The 13,981-nt window shown below is 57.9% G+C and overlaps 2 protein-coding genes across 14 annotated transcripts in view; both read right to left on the bottom strand.

Moving 5' to 3' along the window:
- Window positions 1–1,604: 1,604 nt before the first annotated feature.
- Window positions 1,605–6,800, bottom strand: CACTIN (cactin, spliceosome C complex subunit). The gene is made up of 10 exons (XM_040086892.1): window positions 6,562–6,800; window positions 5,696–6,185; window positions 4,767–4,862; window positions 4,501–4,646; window positions 4,241–4,403; window positions 4,019–4,136; window positions 3,590–3,782; window positions 3,151–3,273; window positions 2,747–3,015; window positions 1,605–2,292 (listed from the first exon to the last, which is right to left on the bottom strand). Exons 1-10 carry the CDS (start codon window positions 6,798–6,800, stop codon window positions 1,802–1,804), a joined length of 2,328 nt encoding a protein of 775 aa, XP_039942826.1. The 3' UTR covers window positions 1,605–1,801.
- A 349-nt stretch (window positions 6,801–7,149) lies between these two features.
- PIP5K1C (phosphatidylinositol-4-phosphate 5-kinase type 1 gamma) overlaps window positions 7,150–13,981 on the bottom strand; it is a 52,857-nt gene continuing 46,025 nt past the window's right edge. For 11 of the 13 annotated variants that reach the window (XM_058423620.1, XM_040086896.2, XM_040086895.2 and 8 more), the window contains 2 exons: window positions 12,038–12,121; window positions 7,150–11,196 (listed from right to left, as the gene is read on the bottom strand). In XM_058423620.1, coding sequence (XP_058279603.1) covers window positions 11,194–11,196; window positions 12,038–12,121 — 87 coding nt within the window. In that variant the 3' untranslated portion in view covers window positions 7,150–11,193. The other 2 variants (XM_040086904.2, XR_005704103.2) reach the window with 2 other exon arrangements.

A 13,981-nucleotide genomic window follows, 5' to 3' on the forward strand; every position in this document is an offset into this window, starting at 1 on the left:
CCCGACCTGACCCCGGCACACGCCCGGAGGTTGCAGCAGCTGTCGGGGCTCAGGCTCCTGCTCGGTGACACCATCCAGGGCCTGGAGTCAGGCGTGCAGCGAAACGCAGCGCCTCGGAGAGGACATGGACCCTGTTCCAGCTGGAGATACAGTGGGATGCTTTTGGGGGAGTTCCCCCACCTGTGTGTGTCCAGGAAGGAAAGGGATGGGCTATGGGAGAGAGGCTCTGCCTGGCAGCTGAGCAGGGAGGGCACCAACCACCAGCTTTAGGGTTTGGGTTTCTTTCTCGTTTCCTCCTCCCTGGCCAGGCCTTCACTCATTTCCTGCGCTGAGCCCTGAAACCCCCCTGCACAGGCAGCAGCTGGAAATAACACAGGAAGGAGAGGCCAGGGAATACGTCCGGTGCAGCTGCCGGCCCTGGGGATGTCTGGTGGGATGGGGAGGGGGTACCCATGTGCAGGACCAAGGCAGCTGAGGTCCCCCACCCCAATCTGCAGGCCTAGCCCCACAAGTGTGGGTGGCAGGGCAAGCACGGGAGCCTCCTCAACACCAGCTCCCACAAGGACTCTGGGGCTGGGTCCTGCCAGCAGAGTCAGTGAAGCCAGGAGCAGGACAAGACAACTTCCCTGAGCCATGGGGCAGCCCCCAAGGCCTTGGAGGCCTTTGCAAAGCAGGGTTGCCTCTGCCCTAGTGCTGGGGGACTTGGGCAGCCCCCTAAGTCCCTGCACCAGAGGCCTGTACTGGGGAGAGGGGGGATGCAGGTAGGAAATGGCCTCTCCGTGAAGCCAGGGCAGAGGTTTCCTGCACCCCTGGGCACTACTCACCAGCCCCCATCCTGCCTGCCTGAGCAGGCATACCCTGGGGTGTGGGGGCTCGTGGGGATGGCGCCACGTGGGGTGACCCCAGAGGAGTGTGGCTGTACCCATGGTCATCATCTGGTGGGACCAACACAGGCAAGTCCCAGCTCAACCCTGAAGTGCCCCTAAGATGCCCAAAACCCATCTGAACATCACTAGAGCCCCTCTGGAACCCCCATCTCCTCAAGAGGATACTGGGGAGTGCAGCTGCTTCTTGCCCAGGGCAGGGAGAGCCTCACAGGCATGGTGTGGGAGGGACTGCAGGCTCTGGAATCCGGATTTTCCCCTGTAAGGAAATATCTCCCAACCAGCATCTCTCTCCTCTGCTCCACCAGAGCAGGCGCCTGGCAGCACTAAAGCCTCCCATGCCACTGCCACGACTGAAGGATGTGGCAGTGCTCCCAGGCTGGGGAAGCCAGATCCCAGGGGAGGACATGCCAGGAATGGGGCCCAGGGCAGGGTGAGGGGCCCCTCGAGGAAGCAAGACACAGGGCAGTGCTGGGCTGGTGAAGTTAACGGGGCTGTGGCTCCAGCTGGGGAGCAGCAGCTGGACTGGTCCGGCACTGGGATTAGGAGGGGGCTGGAGTGGGACAAGGAGCACAGGGAGACTCTGTGGAGATGGGGTAACAAACCCCAGAGACACAGGGGTGAGAACCCCAAGCACTACCTAGTCCCCAGGGGAGCTCCCAGTGCGGTACTGGCTGGTGATGTCATGCAGGAGCCCTGGGGGTGCCCATGCCCAGGATCTCATGGCTAAAACAACCCTTATTTTATTTATCCCTAAGTCTCAGAGTCCTTCATGATAAATGCAAGGACAGAAAACAGCCTCAGGAGCATGTCCAACGCTGGGCCAGGCCTTGGGGCATTCATGGAACAGTGTCTGTGCTGTGGGATGAGACCCCCCACCCACCCCTGACAGGGGTCTGAGGGCGCTGAATAGCCCCTCACCGGCGGTAACGGTAACGCTTGAAGTGGAACCAGAGCTGGAAGATGCCATTGGCAAACTGGCAGCGGAAGCCGTGGCGGTGGGAATACTCCCACTCCCTGTTGACGATCTTGAAGGCGATGTCCTCATAGGGTGGCCCGGCGTGGAAGCGCAGGATGGCAAAGTCCTTGTTGTCCTGGCAGGCCTCCAGGAAGTATTCAGGCGTCGAGCGCTTGTCAATGAGGTCAGGGTAGAAGATGTTGAACTTATATCCCTGCACGATCTTGGGCGGGGGGTTGTCAAAGTCGTAGTGAGTCTGGTTGTACTTGTTCCACTCGAAGCCCGTGTGCACACGGTTGAAGAAGCGGGGCTTGCGTGGCCGGTACTTGTCAGCCCACAGATAGGCCTTGCCCGTGAGCGGCATCTCCACGCTGAACTGCGCCTCGTCCGCGCCCATGCCCTCCTTGGCCTTACGGAAGAAGATGTCATCGGTGCTCTCAGAAGCATCACCTATAGGGGAGGAGAGGTGACATCAGGGTTTGCAGCGTCAGCCAGGCCTGGGCCATGCCACACTGCTCCGAGGCATGCCGAGAGAAGGAGCTGCTGTGTGGAGGATGTAGAACTGGACATGGCAATACACAGGCTGCCCTGTGGCCTCTGAGCGGGCACCAGGCTGAGTTGTGCTGAAAACTCAACCAAAACACTCCTCCTGCTTGTCTGCACCCAAACACCTCGGTGGTAGTGAGGCAGGTCCCCCAGCGAGCACCAGCAGCCCGAACCTCCCTGCTCCTGCCCAGGTCACTGTGCCCTTTGCTCCAGTGGCACCCCTCTGCCAGGTCAGCTCTGGGTGCCTGCCCCAGATCCAGCTCTTGCCCTTTCCTGGGGACAGCGTTCCCTCCAGCCCTGCACCCCCCAATCACTGCACACCCTCCACGCCAGGCAGGCTGCAAAACTGGCACCTCACCTGTCACCTGGAGCTGCTGGCGCAGGAGCAGCAGCCGGTGCGTGTCCTCCTCGGCCTCCAGCACGTGGGCATCGAAGGGTAGCTCGTTGGGGCCCAGCAGCCGGGGGCTGTACTTGCCCGCATCATAGTCATCCAGGCTCTGCTGGATCAGATCCTCCTCCATCAGCACGGCCTCCCCCTCTGCCTCTCCCTTGGCCTCCGTGTCCTGCTCTGCCTCTGCCTCTGAGGATGGCCCTGGCTGTGCCTCAAGGCTCTCCTCGGGATCCAGCCTGCATGTAAGGGACAAGAGAGGACTGGGACGGGGATGGTACCCTCGTTTGCTGCTCACCTCAGCTCTGCCTTGGGAAGGGTGAGGGCACAAAACTACCTTTGTGCCTGGGGACAGGTTCCAGGTGTTTGCTCACCTGTCACTGGGGGAAGCTGGCTCCTGCTTGATGATGGGGAAGAGTGGTTCACTCTCCACACCCTGCTCCTGCTTCAGCTTGTACAGCTTCTGACGCAGCACGTCCTGATGCCGCTCCCGTAACCTGAGAGAGGAAAGGAGCCGTTGGGTCCTGCCCAGCAGAACCACCTCACTCCCACTGCCCAGAGCTGTGACATCCAGAAACCTGCTGGGCTTGGATGGCTTTGGGCTGAGCAAGGCCCAGTTCAGTTCCCTCTTGGAGACATCACTAAACATCACCACTGCAGAAGGGACTGGGGGTCCAGCCCTGCTCCCCTCTTGAAAATCAGCCATCCCAGATAAGGTAGAACATCCTCCTCCATTCCCTCCACCAACTGGGTTAATGCCTCCCCGGCTCTGCCCACAGCAGGGCCTGCAGTGCCCCCACTCCCTGCTCTCACCTGGCCCGAGCCATGTAAGCCTTCAGCTGCTGCAGCAGGCTCTCCCAGTACCCAATGTCCAGGTTGGGCCCTCCCGCCCGGATCTTGCTCTCGATGCCTTGGTACAGAGCTTGCAGCTGGTTGTATGTCTTCCCCTTGAACACAGACTGCACATCTGAGCTGACTGAGGCGTTGACACCATCCCGACGCTCCCCTGGACAGGTGAGGGCAGACGGTCACTTTCCAGGCACTCAGCTGCACTTGAATTCCAGTTCTGCCGACAGCAGGAGGCTGCATCCCAGCCAGGGACAGCTGCCAGATCCACAGCCTCCATCCAGCAGGTCCAAGAGAGCCCCTCTGAGCCTGAGCACACACGGCAGACCCTGAGCCCTACGGGACCCACCACTCACAGTCCCCAACTAGCACACCAGGCTCTGCTCTCCTGCTCACCTGGTCCTCCTTTCCCAGAGGCCTCCAGCTTGCGGAGCTTGGCTATCTCATCCTCTGTGATGATGGTCATGTCTCTCCAGAAGTCCACGTTCTTCCCCTGCTCCAGCTCCATATACACCTGCAGGCAGGAGACACATCAGACACCTGCTCCACACCATGGGCAGAAAAGCAGAGCTGGTAGAGAAGCCCTGAGCCCAGGCAAAGGGGCAGCAGAGCAGGCACCTGGATGTCCTCCACCAGGTCCTCCATGTCGGAGACAGTTAAGCCATTTAGGAAGGTGTAGGGCTCGTGCATCTCCACGGCCAGGTCATCGTCCTCTGCGCTGATGTACTTGGCCAGAAGATCAATGGGTTTTGCCCTCCCATCCCGAATTCGGATCTTAGACCTGGTGAAAGGACAGGAACAGAGGAACAGTGGAGGATACTGAGCAGTGCCATCCTCTGCCCCCTGCCAGGCCCAGCTCTGAGCAGATGCACACCTACCGCAGCTTGGCCTGCTGCAGGTGGAAGTTGTCCTCCTGCTCTTCCCAGGTTTTGAAGTGCTCTGCCTCCTTCTCCCGCTGCAGCATCTCCAGCTCCTGCTCCCGCATGGCTTTTTCCCGCTCCCGCTCCAGGCGCAGCTGCTTCACCTGCCCAGGGTGACAGAGCTGTGAGGCCACTGTGGATGGGCCACTGTGTAGACACCACAGACACCTGCTTGAGAACACAGCCATGTCAGACAGTGACATGGAAAAGACATCTTATCCCACCTTCTGCAGCTCCAGGCGATTGTCCTCCTGGATTCGCTTGTTCCTCTCCTTCAGGTCCTTCTCGTCCAGATGGCTGATCCCTTTCTTTTCCAGTGCCTTAAACAGAATGGCCAAGGGAAGCTGTGGAACCTAAGGAACTTCACAGCCTCTCAGTAGCCAGAAAATGCTACTCCATTCACCCATTTCTGCTGCTCCAATGAAGTCTGATCCTGCTGAAGGTCCCTAAATCACTCAAATGCTGCTCCTGAAGCCCCTCAGCAAACCCAGGCTCAGCCCACATAGCCCACTTGGCCTTGTGAGGTGAGTGCCAGCACAACAGTATCATGGAATCATGAGAGAAAGGACCCATCTTGTTCTACCTTCTGCCATGGCAGGGACACCTTCCACTATCCCAGGCTGCTCCAAGTCCCATCCAAGCTGGCCTTGGGCACTTCCAGGGATCCAGGGGCAGCCACAGCTGCTCTGGGCACCCTGTGCCAGGGCCTCCCCACCCTCCCAGGGAACAATTCCATCCCAACATCCCATCTAGCCCTACCCTCTGGCAGTGGGAAGCTGTTGCCTTTGTCCTGCCCCTCCAGGTCCTTGTAAAGTTCCTCTCCAGCCCTCCTTTGTAGCCACTGAAAGGAGCTCTGAGGTCTCCCCAGAGCCTTCTCTTCTCCAGAGAGCCTTCACTTCTCCCTAACCATGAGCACCTCTAGCTCCCTGACATTCCTATAGCAGAAATGCTGCATTCCCATGAACATCTCCATGTGCCTGACCCAGTAAATGCTGCCTAGCACTCAGCCTGGAGCTCACAGCAGCTCCAAGACCCTCTCCTACCCTCGACCCATCTTATCTCACCGCCCTGGATACCAGCCCCACCTAAAGCACAGATCCCCCTGACTCCTTCTGCCTGTTCCATTTGGCTGCAGGGACAGGGCAGAACTCACCTTGCTCCAGATGAATGTGCCTAGCAGGTTGTTGTCCCCAAAGGGATTGTCGGTGTTGGTGTAGCCCATGTACTCCTCACCCCAGCCCATTTTCTCCCGCTTCTTTCTCTCCTTGGCCTCCTTCTTGGCCAACCTCCGTGCTCGCTTCTCCTCGGGAGTCTCCAGGGCTTTCAGCAGAGCCGCCTGTTTCTTCTTCTCCTCCCTCAGCCTAAGCCGCTCCTGCAGACTCAGCTGCTGCCCCGGCTCCTCCCGGCCCCGGGATCGCGGCGGGGACGGGGAGCTGACGGAGGACACGGAGGATTTGGATCCATCCCTCCTGCGGCGCCGCTCCCGGCTCTGTGCCGCCCTGTCCCGCCTGTGCTCCGGGCTGGAGCCAGAGGAGCGACCCCGGGACCGTGAGCGCTGTTTCCTCCGGTCCTTACGGTGCCGGTCCCGACTGCTGCTTCTTTTCTTCTTTTTCCATTTCTGTCTCTCATCGCCGGAGTCCGAGCTAGCGGGGAGCACAGCCGGGCTTCAGAGAGGCGTGCACGGCCGTGACGGACACGGAGCGTCTCCGTGCCGCAGGTGAGGCCGGCCCAGCACCGGCGGCACCGGCGCCACCGGCACCGCCGAGACAGCGAAGTGTACCTGCACCCCCCACCCCTGATCGCCCCGGTGCCACAAGTAGCGCTTGGGACCGACCGCTCCCCCCAGCCCTCGGCGCCCGAGGCCGGCGGAACCGAGCACCGTCTCCCGTCCCCCGCCGGGCCCGGGGTGGAGACAGCGGCCGGTTCGGGCCGCGCGGGCCCCGGCACACCAGCCCCGCTTGCCCGGGCCCGCTTCCCCACAGACACGGCGCGGCCGCTCCGGGCCAGGGATCCACTCACCCCGAGCTCGGCTCCCGGCGTCGGCCCCGACTCCGGCTCTTGCTCCGGCTGCGGTGCCGCCGCCCGCGGCTCCCGGACCGCGAACGCCCCCGATCCCGATCCCGATCCCGATCCCGATCCCGATCCCGATCCCGATCCCGATCCCGATCCCGATCCCGGTCCCGGTCCCGGTCCCGCTCCCGGTCCTTTTCCCGCTCCGAGCGGCCTCCCCGGGCCGGGCTACGCGATCCGGAGCCCATCGGCAGCGGCGGCTCCGCCCAGGGGCCTCGCGGGGCCTCAGTGCACGGGGCTGCCCGCCGTCCGCCTGCGCCCACCCCGCCCCAGCAGCGGCCCCGGCGCAGGCAGGCGGGCGCGGGGCAGCCCCTGCCGGGGCGGAGCGCGGCAGCTCCCGCCCGTCCCGGGCCGTGCCCCTTTCCCCACGGCGGGCCGCGCCCCTTTCCCCACGGCGGGCCGTGCCCCTTTCCCCACGGCGGGCCGTGCCCCTGTCCCCACGGCGGGCCGCGCCCCTTTCCCCACGGCGGGCCGTGCCCCTTTCCCCACAGCGGGCCGTGCCCGCGCGGCGCCCACAGACGAGGCGGACACCCTGGAGAGCACAGCACAGACTGCAGAACGCTTTATCAGAGCGCGGTACAGACCTCTGGAAAAGGGGCTCCTTGGAGAAGGAGGAGGAAAACCCCTCAAAATAACCGAGAAGAGAAAAAAAGCGCCCGGGCCTCGAGTCCCCGGAACAGAGACGGGGTAACACCCCAGCATCGGCGTCCCCGTCCGGTCGCAGCGTCCGCGCCCCCTCTGCCGTACGTTCGCTCACGGTGCACGCGCAGTGCGGACACGGTTTGTGTGGGAACAGCGACATCCACGGGGACATCCACCGGGACACGCGTTGGGATAGGGCCAGCCACCAGGACAGACTGCGTGGGAACAGGGACAGCCACCAGGACAGACTTGGCGCGTGTAGACACGGACAGAAAAAACCCCTCAGACATGTCCCAAGACGCCTCAGCCCTGGCTTTCTCCTTGTCCATTCGGGAAGCGCTGGAGCAGTGGCTGGGAATGAGAAGGGGAACGCGGGGAGTGATGGAGCCCTGCGAACACCTCTGCCTGCCTTTGACCAAGGCCTGTGAGTGCTCTGGCTTCACTAAAAAGTCCCCAAAGTGCAATTTTGGTACACGTGGCCAGAGAGGCAGTGGCAACCAAAAGCTGCATCCCCCCTGTGTATGTTGAGGGTCTCTATGAGCTCCTGGGTTTTTTCCAGAGCCTTTAGAGGAGCCTGACTGCAAACTCGGACAGAGATGCCATTTTCTTCTGCCAGTCTCTTGCCTGGCAGGGAGAGCTCACTGCAGCCCCAGCAGCAGGCAATGGTCATGGCATGTCCCACAGTCTGAGATCCCAGCTGGGGACAATGGGGATGAAGGACTGCAGTGGCACACAGACATGTGTGGGAAGGGGCTGCCCTGCAGGGTTAAATCTCAGAGTACAGGACTCATGGTGCCTCCTTTAATGATGGAGAACCCGGACAGCACCTGCTGGGTCATTCAAGACAGTCCGGCAGAGAACAGCAACTCTGTCCAGAATGAGCTGAAGTGCAGATGGAGGAAAACTCAGACCAAGGATGCAATCTTTCCCATGGGCAAGTATTCCCCCTGCCCGGGTAGCACTGGCAGTACTTGTGGCGTGCTCCAGAGCTTTGGCTGCTCCCCTGCAGTGCCATGCAGAGGGAGCCAAGAGTGAGCTCTAAAATCCAAGGTCCTTTCAGCCTCCATGGGAAGCAGAGGCCGAACAGTTCCCCAGCAGAGAGCTGCTGGGACAGAAGGTGACACAGCAGGGACTGTGCCAGCCTGAACAGGGGCAGTTTCCATTCCAGATCAACATCTGCCTACAGGAAGGTTCCTCCTTTGTCCCCTTGACAAAGCTGTTCTAAGCCTTTGCCTGTGCTCTTACAGGACCACCCCACCCCATCCAGACCTGCTCCAAAGGGTCCAGCATTACAGAACTGCACAAGGATCATCTCAAAAAGGGAAGACAATTCTTTGAATGAACATGCTACAGGAGCTCTGGGTTCACCCCCTCTCTCAGGACCCAAGCCCAGCTCCAGCTCACAAAGCTCATTCTCTGCAACACTCCCTGCACAGAGGCCAAGCTTTAGAGACGCGTAGAAATGAGGGGAAGGAATAAAATTTCCATCAATGATACTTAAACCATCTCAAAAAAGATGCTCGATTTCAGGTGGCTGGAAAGTCCTGATGAGCCCAAACCCTCCAGCCCCTGAATGAGGTGGTCCCAGGGCAGGGGCCTGGGTCAGAACAGCTCAAGCCCACTCCAGTTTCCCTGTAAAGCCCCCTCCTCCAGCATAGCACCCAGCAGCAGGGATGTGTCTCTCTCTGGCTGTTCTACACACAGTGCTGGAAGAAAATTTTGAATTTTCAGCTTTTTGAAGCCCCTTCCCTTGAGCCCAAATGCAGGTGAGGCTATAGGTATTGCACAGCTCCCATTCCCCTCCACCAGTCCCCGAGCTCCCCCAGCCTGCAGAGCCCCCCAGATGGCACAGGAAGGAGAGATGGGGCAGGAGCTGCAGCTGGGAGAACAATCTGCCAAGCAGCAACAGAAATGGGAGATTTTCTTGAGAGACTTTTGATAGACTGTTTGGTAAATACATGGATACATGAACAGCAGCAACTTGCACAATCCCCGGACTGTGCTCCCAAGAAGCACAACTCACAGCCTTCTGCATCTACAGGCAGGGAAGGGAAGTCCAGGTCCTGTATTCCGTGCAAGAAAAAAACCATCAATTCATGAAGATTCTTACTAAGTTCAGTACAATACAGAAGGAAGAGCTTCTCATCAGCCCAGCTACCTTCTGGGACCCAACATAACTGCTCCTGAGTGCTACTGTGAAGACAGAGGGGGCTGAGGCCTGAGAGAGCAGGGTCCCTCTTCCCCACCCCTCTACATGGAATCCCAAGGACAGTGTAGATTGTAAAGGGAATAAAGAGATTTCAACCCTCTTAAGCGAGGTTCATAAAGCACACGAACAAGACCTGTCTCCCTCTGGTCTAAAGGATTTCCTGTTTTCTCTCAGGGAGATGAGGATGGGATTGCTGGATTCCAGACTATGCTGTGTGTCCTGCTGATGGATGAGCCTGAACACTACCCCGTGACGTCAAATTCTCTCACTTAGAGCCCGTAGCCTTCGCAAAGCAAACCCTCTCAGACACCCACAGCAGGGATTTCCACAATCAGTCGTGACCCCAGGCAACACCCCAGCCACCCAGCTTTTTGTCCAAGAGTCCATGAGCACAGCACTGCTGGCACAATTCCGTGGCAGAGCCAGGCTCCCATTCCTGCCTCCAGGTGTGGATGTGCCCTGGTCTCCCTGCTTGCCCTGAGGGGCAGAGGGGATGTGTGAATCCAGTGTCCGTGACCCCAGAGTACACCCATGAGCACGTGAGGGGCTGGGTGGCTCCAGAAGGATGCAGGGTGTGGACAAGCCCCATGTGGGCTGGGCAGAGTCAGGAACTCGCCCTCCAACGTGGCCGGGCTTGGGAGGAGCCCAGTTCCCATGTGTCCGCGACCGCGGGTCTGGAGCAGGCGGCAGCCGGTCGGATGAAGTGCTGACTCCAAGCACGGAGGGAGGGGCGCAGCAGTGCAGCACAGGGTGAAGGTGGAACCCATCGTGGCTTTGGGGAGAGCTGAGGAGTCCATGTCACTGTCACCAGGAACTGTGTGCTGCCCCGCACAGTGTTACAGACAGGAGAAGTCACTAGAGAATTTGGATCCTAGTGAATTGGCATGGTTACTTTGGACTATGGTAACATGGGAGCAATTCTATTCCATGGCCTTTAATACATTTCATTTTCATAGCACCTTTCATCCCAGGGTTTAAGTGCTGTAACAGAAGCAGGTACTGTGTACCCATTAGCATGGGGAAACCGAGGCACAGAGTGGTTTAGTGACTTGCCTTGGGCCACTTGGAAAAAACATGGCAGAGTCTGGACAGCCTTAAACTTCCTGACTCCCCCAGTTGATCAGACCACACTGCTGCCTCACATGAAGCCACTCCGCTCCCTGCCCTCCCCAGCAATGTGCTCCTACCCATTCTTCAGTGAAGTCTCATGCTTGTTTTTGATGCACAAATATATGAAAAAAAAAAAAAAAAAAAAAAAAAAAAAAAAAAAAGGAAAAAAAAAGAAAAAAAAAAAGAAAAAAAAAGTGCAGTAAACTAAATGTTTTAAAAAGCACATTTGTGCTGTCTCTGTGCAAAGATAAAAGAAATAAATACATGATTAAAAAATTAAAAAGGTTCACAGTATCACACATGGATAGGTAGCTGCGGTAGTGCACGTCTGGAAAACACTGTGTTACTACCCAGGATTCTCTACACCCAGCTGGAATTCTCTGCTGGGAGCTGCGGGTGAGTGGGTGGTTTCTTTGCTGCCCACATCTGGGGTAAGTAGAAATACATGGTTATAGTTTTGCTCCATTCTGAAACGCAGTGCCCGGAATCCTGCAGTGCAGCAATACTGGTGTCAGCAAGCTCTTCCCCATCCCACCGGAATGGCTGCATCAACGAAAAGGGAACACATCGACCTGCAGAGGGAATCACTGCTCTCTGGGACTTCTGTGTCTGCATAGAGATTACTGCAAGAGGCAGAGAGAAGAGAGTCACAGAATCATGGAATCATAAAGGTGGGAAAATACCTCCAAGAATACCAAGTTCAGCCATCAGCCCAGCACCACCATTATGTTCACCACTAACCCACGTCCTCAAGTGCCACAGCCACACATCATTTGAACACTTCCAGGACAGTCATGCCACCACTGCCCTGGGCAGCTTGTTCCAATACCTGATGACACCCTTCCAATCAAGAAATTTTACCCAATATCCAACCCAAACCATCCCTAGCACAGCTTGAGGCCATTTCCTCTTGTCCTGTCCCTTGTTCCCTGGGAGCAGAACCCAACCCCCACCTGGCTGCATCCTCCTGTTAGGGACTTGTGGAGAGCAAGGTTTCCCCTGAGCCTCCTTTTCTCCAGCTGAGCCCCTGCAGCTGCTCCTCATCACATTTGTACTCCAGCCCCTTCCCCAGATCCACTCCCTTCTCTGGACATGCTCCAGCCCCTCAATGTCTTTCTGGTCGTGAGGGGAAAGAGGATTAACTCCTGAGCACCAGTGCCCACATCAGTCAGGTCTGTGTCCCACCAACTTCCCAGCACAGCCAGAGACGCTGTTGTACATCCTCCAGAAATGGCAACACGTCTGGAAAACCTGAGCTCCCCAAAGCTTTCCCTGCACCAAACAGTAAGCCACAGCCCTTGCTGAGCAGGCCGAGGCTCTACCAGCACAGAGCTGACCCGAGAGGCAGCCGGGCTCTGCCGCAGCCATGCAGGAGCCCCATGCTGCCAGAGGCCAAGCTGACCTAGCAGAGGGAGCACAAACTCCAACCTCGACCCACCGGGCACACGGCTGTTGGACACTTACTGTATCGCTCTCCTCATCGGAGACAGAGTGGAGCTGAGCGCTATAGTGGAGCGGGGAGTAAACCCAACTCCTCTCGTCTGTCGGCTGCCAGAGTGGCCAGAGACGGCAGGGAGAATGCAGGGAGAGCAGCAGCAGAGCAAGGAGCAAAGGAGAGAAGAGGAAAAAATAAAAGGAGAAAATAAAAAGAGTAGGAAACAATACAGTAAGAACAGCTGTCCACCTGGAGGGAGACCACTGAGGCCAGAGCCAGCTCTCAGCAGAAGGGCCCTCCTCCTCCTCAGCACATACCTGCTCGCTGCCAACCGGGACACGCGACCTGTGCCAGATGCAGTGGGGGTGGCACAACCTCTCCTCTTGTGGGGACAGAGTTTTAGAGCTTTTGAGATGTGAGGGAAACCTCAGTTCCCTGCCATGGCATCACCTGGCTCCAGAGAAACTGAGAGATTGGGGAAGTGACTTACCTAAGAGCAGTGAGAGCCCTGGGTTCCTGCTACCCACTACCAGCTCTTACCCTCCCATTTCCAGAGCCCTGTGCATGCTATAAATTGATGTCCAGGAGGGCTTTTACAGGGAAACTGGATTGGTTTGCTGTGCCTTCCTCCTTCTCTGCAGAAGGCAGCAGAGCTGGGGTGAGACCATGGTGGATGGTGGCCACAGAAAGGAAACAGTTATTGGTGAGATTTTGGGGACAGTGGGGTGATGGGAACAAGTACAACACAGAAGGCAAAACACAACTGGACCCTGGAAAGAATGAGGGGAAGGAGGTGTGCCTTGAGGGACAGTTATCACAGCACTGGGCATTGGTGTGACACAGCACAGATCTAAGGGCTGGTCTCTGCTTCCAGGGTTCCCGGGGGCCATTTACATTGCAAACAGGCTCTTTTGTCTCCAGGGGAGCTCCCACAGAGAAGAAACTGCCCCCTTTGATCCAGCCTGGCATTTGCAAAGGAAGAGAAGCAGAACTGGGTGCTTGGAAGAAGCCTGTGGTGTTCCCAGCCCAGGAACTGAGCGTGACAGTCTACAATGTACAAGGAACTACAAGAAGCCAGAGAAGCTTTGAAGCACTGGGCTCCACATGCTGAACCCTTCAGTAACTGCAGCTCCATCTGTAGAGACTGCTGGGAGAAAGGAAGGTTGAGAAACCCCTGTCTGGAGCTTCTCAAAGGGCTCTGTCAGAGGTACAGGAAAGCTCCCCACCACATCAAGCTTGTCCCACATCCTCTTTCTCATCCATGATGGTTCATCCATCCTGACTGAACCACATGCTCCAGGCAGTCTCTTTCAGAGCCTTTTAAGAGCTTCAATGTGTGTGGGGAGCTGCAGGAGATAAAGGAGCATCCAGTGCTTGGCATTACCCCTCTCAGTGCCAGAGCAGCCAAACCCAGCTGAGGGGAAGGAGGAGCTGCAGAAGGAGTTCCCTATTTGCCCACAGAAGTGCAGCACCTTCCTCATGTCATCAGCCATGGCCAAGGGCATTCCTGCCCCTGCTTCCCCATGCACCCTGCCTGTAACCCAAATGGGAGCACCAGGCTGCACCATGGAGGCTCTGGCAGCACTGCCACCACCACTCCCTGGGAACAGCAGCTCTCCCAAAGCCTGAAAAGGTAAATGCTAAACCCCAGAACTATCTCAACTCTAGATTCAGCCCCTAAAAGCTCAAATGCCTCCCTGCACCTTTTGGAGAGGAAAATCCCCCCTGCTCAAAGAAGACCTTCAGTGAGGAGAGAGCACACTGGTGATGCTGAGAAGAGCTGGAGAGCTGAAACCAGCCCTAACTCAGCACCAGCTCCTGCCTCATTTGGTTTATGAGCTGCTCCCCACAAGCCAAAACAGTTCTGTTAGCAACTGGAGTTTTAGAAACTTCAAAACATCTTCATGGTGTCTTTAAATCCCTCTTCCTGGGCTGAGGGAGCTGAGCCTGACATCACCTATAGAGGCCCTGGT

This window comes from Hirundo rustica, chromosome 26 (genome assembly GCF_015227805.2).
Source record: "Hirundo rustica isolate bHirRus1 chromosome 26, bHirRus1.pri.v3, whole genome shotgun sequence".
Classification (NCBI taxonomy): Eukaryota; Metazoa; Chordata; class Aves; order Passeriformes; family Hirundinidae; genus Hirundo; species Hirundo rustica.

Bases quoted from the DNA above. Each gene is read 5' to 3' on its own strand.
- CACTIN (XM_040086892.1), bottom strand. From the start codon at position 6,800: ATGGGCTCCGGATCGCGTAGCCCGGCCCGGGGAGGCCGCTCGGAGCGG. The intron at 6,186-6,561 runs GTGAGTGGATCC...GCTCCCCGCTAG, and splicing joins CGCCGGGAGCCGAGCTCGGG to CTCGGACTCCGGCGATGAGA. The intron at 4,404-4,500 runs GTAGGTGTGCAT...TCCTTTCACCAG, and splicing joins CTGCAGCAGGCCAAGCTGCG to GTCTAAGATCCGAATTCGGG.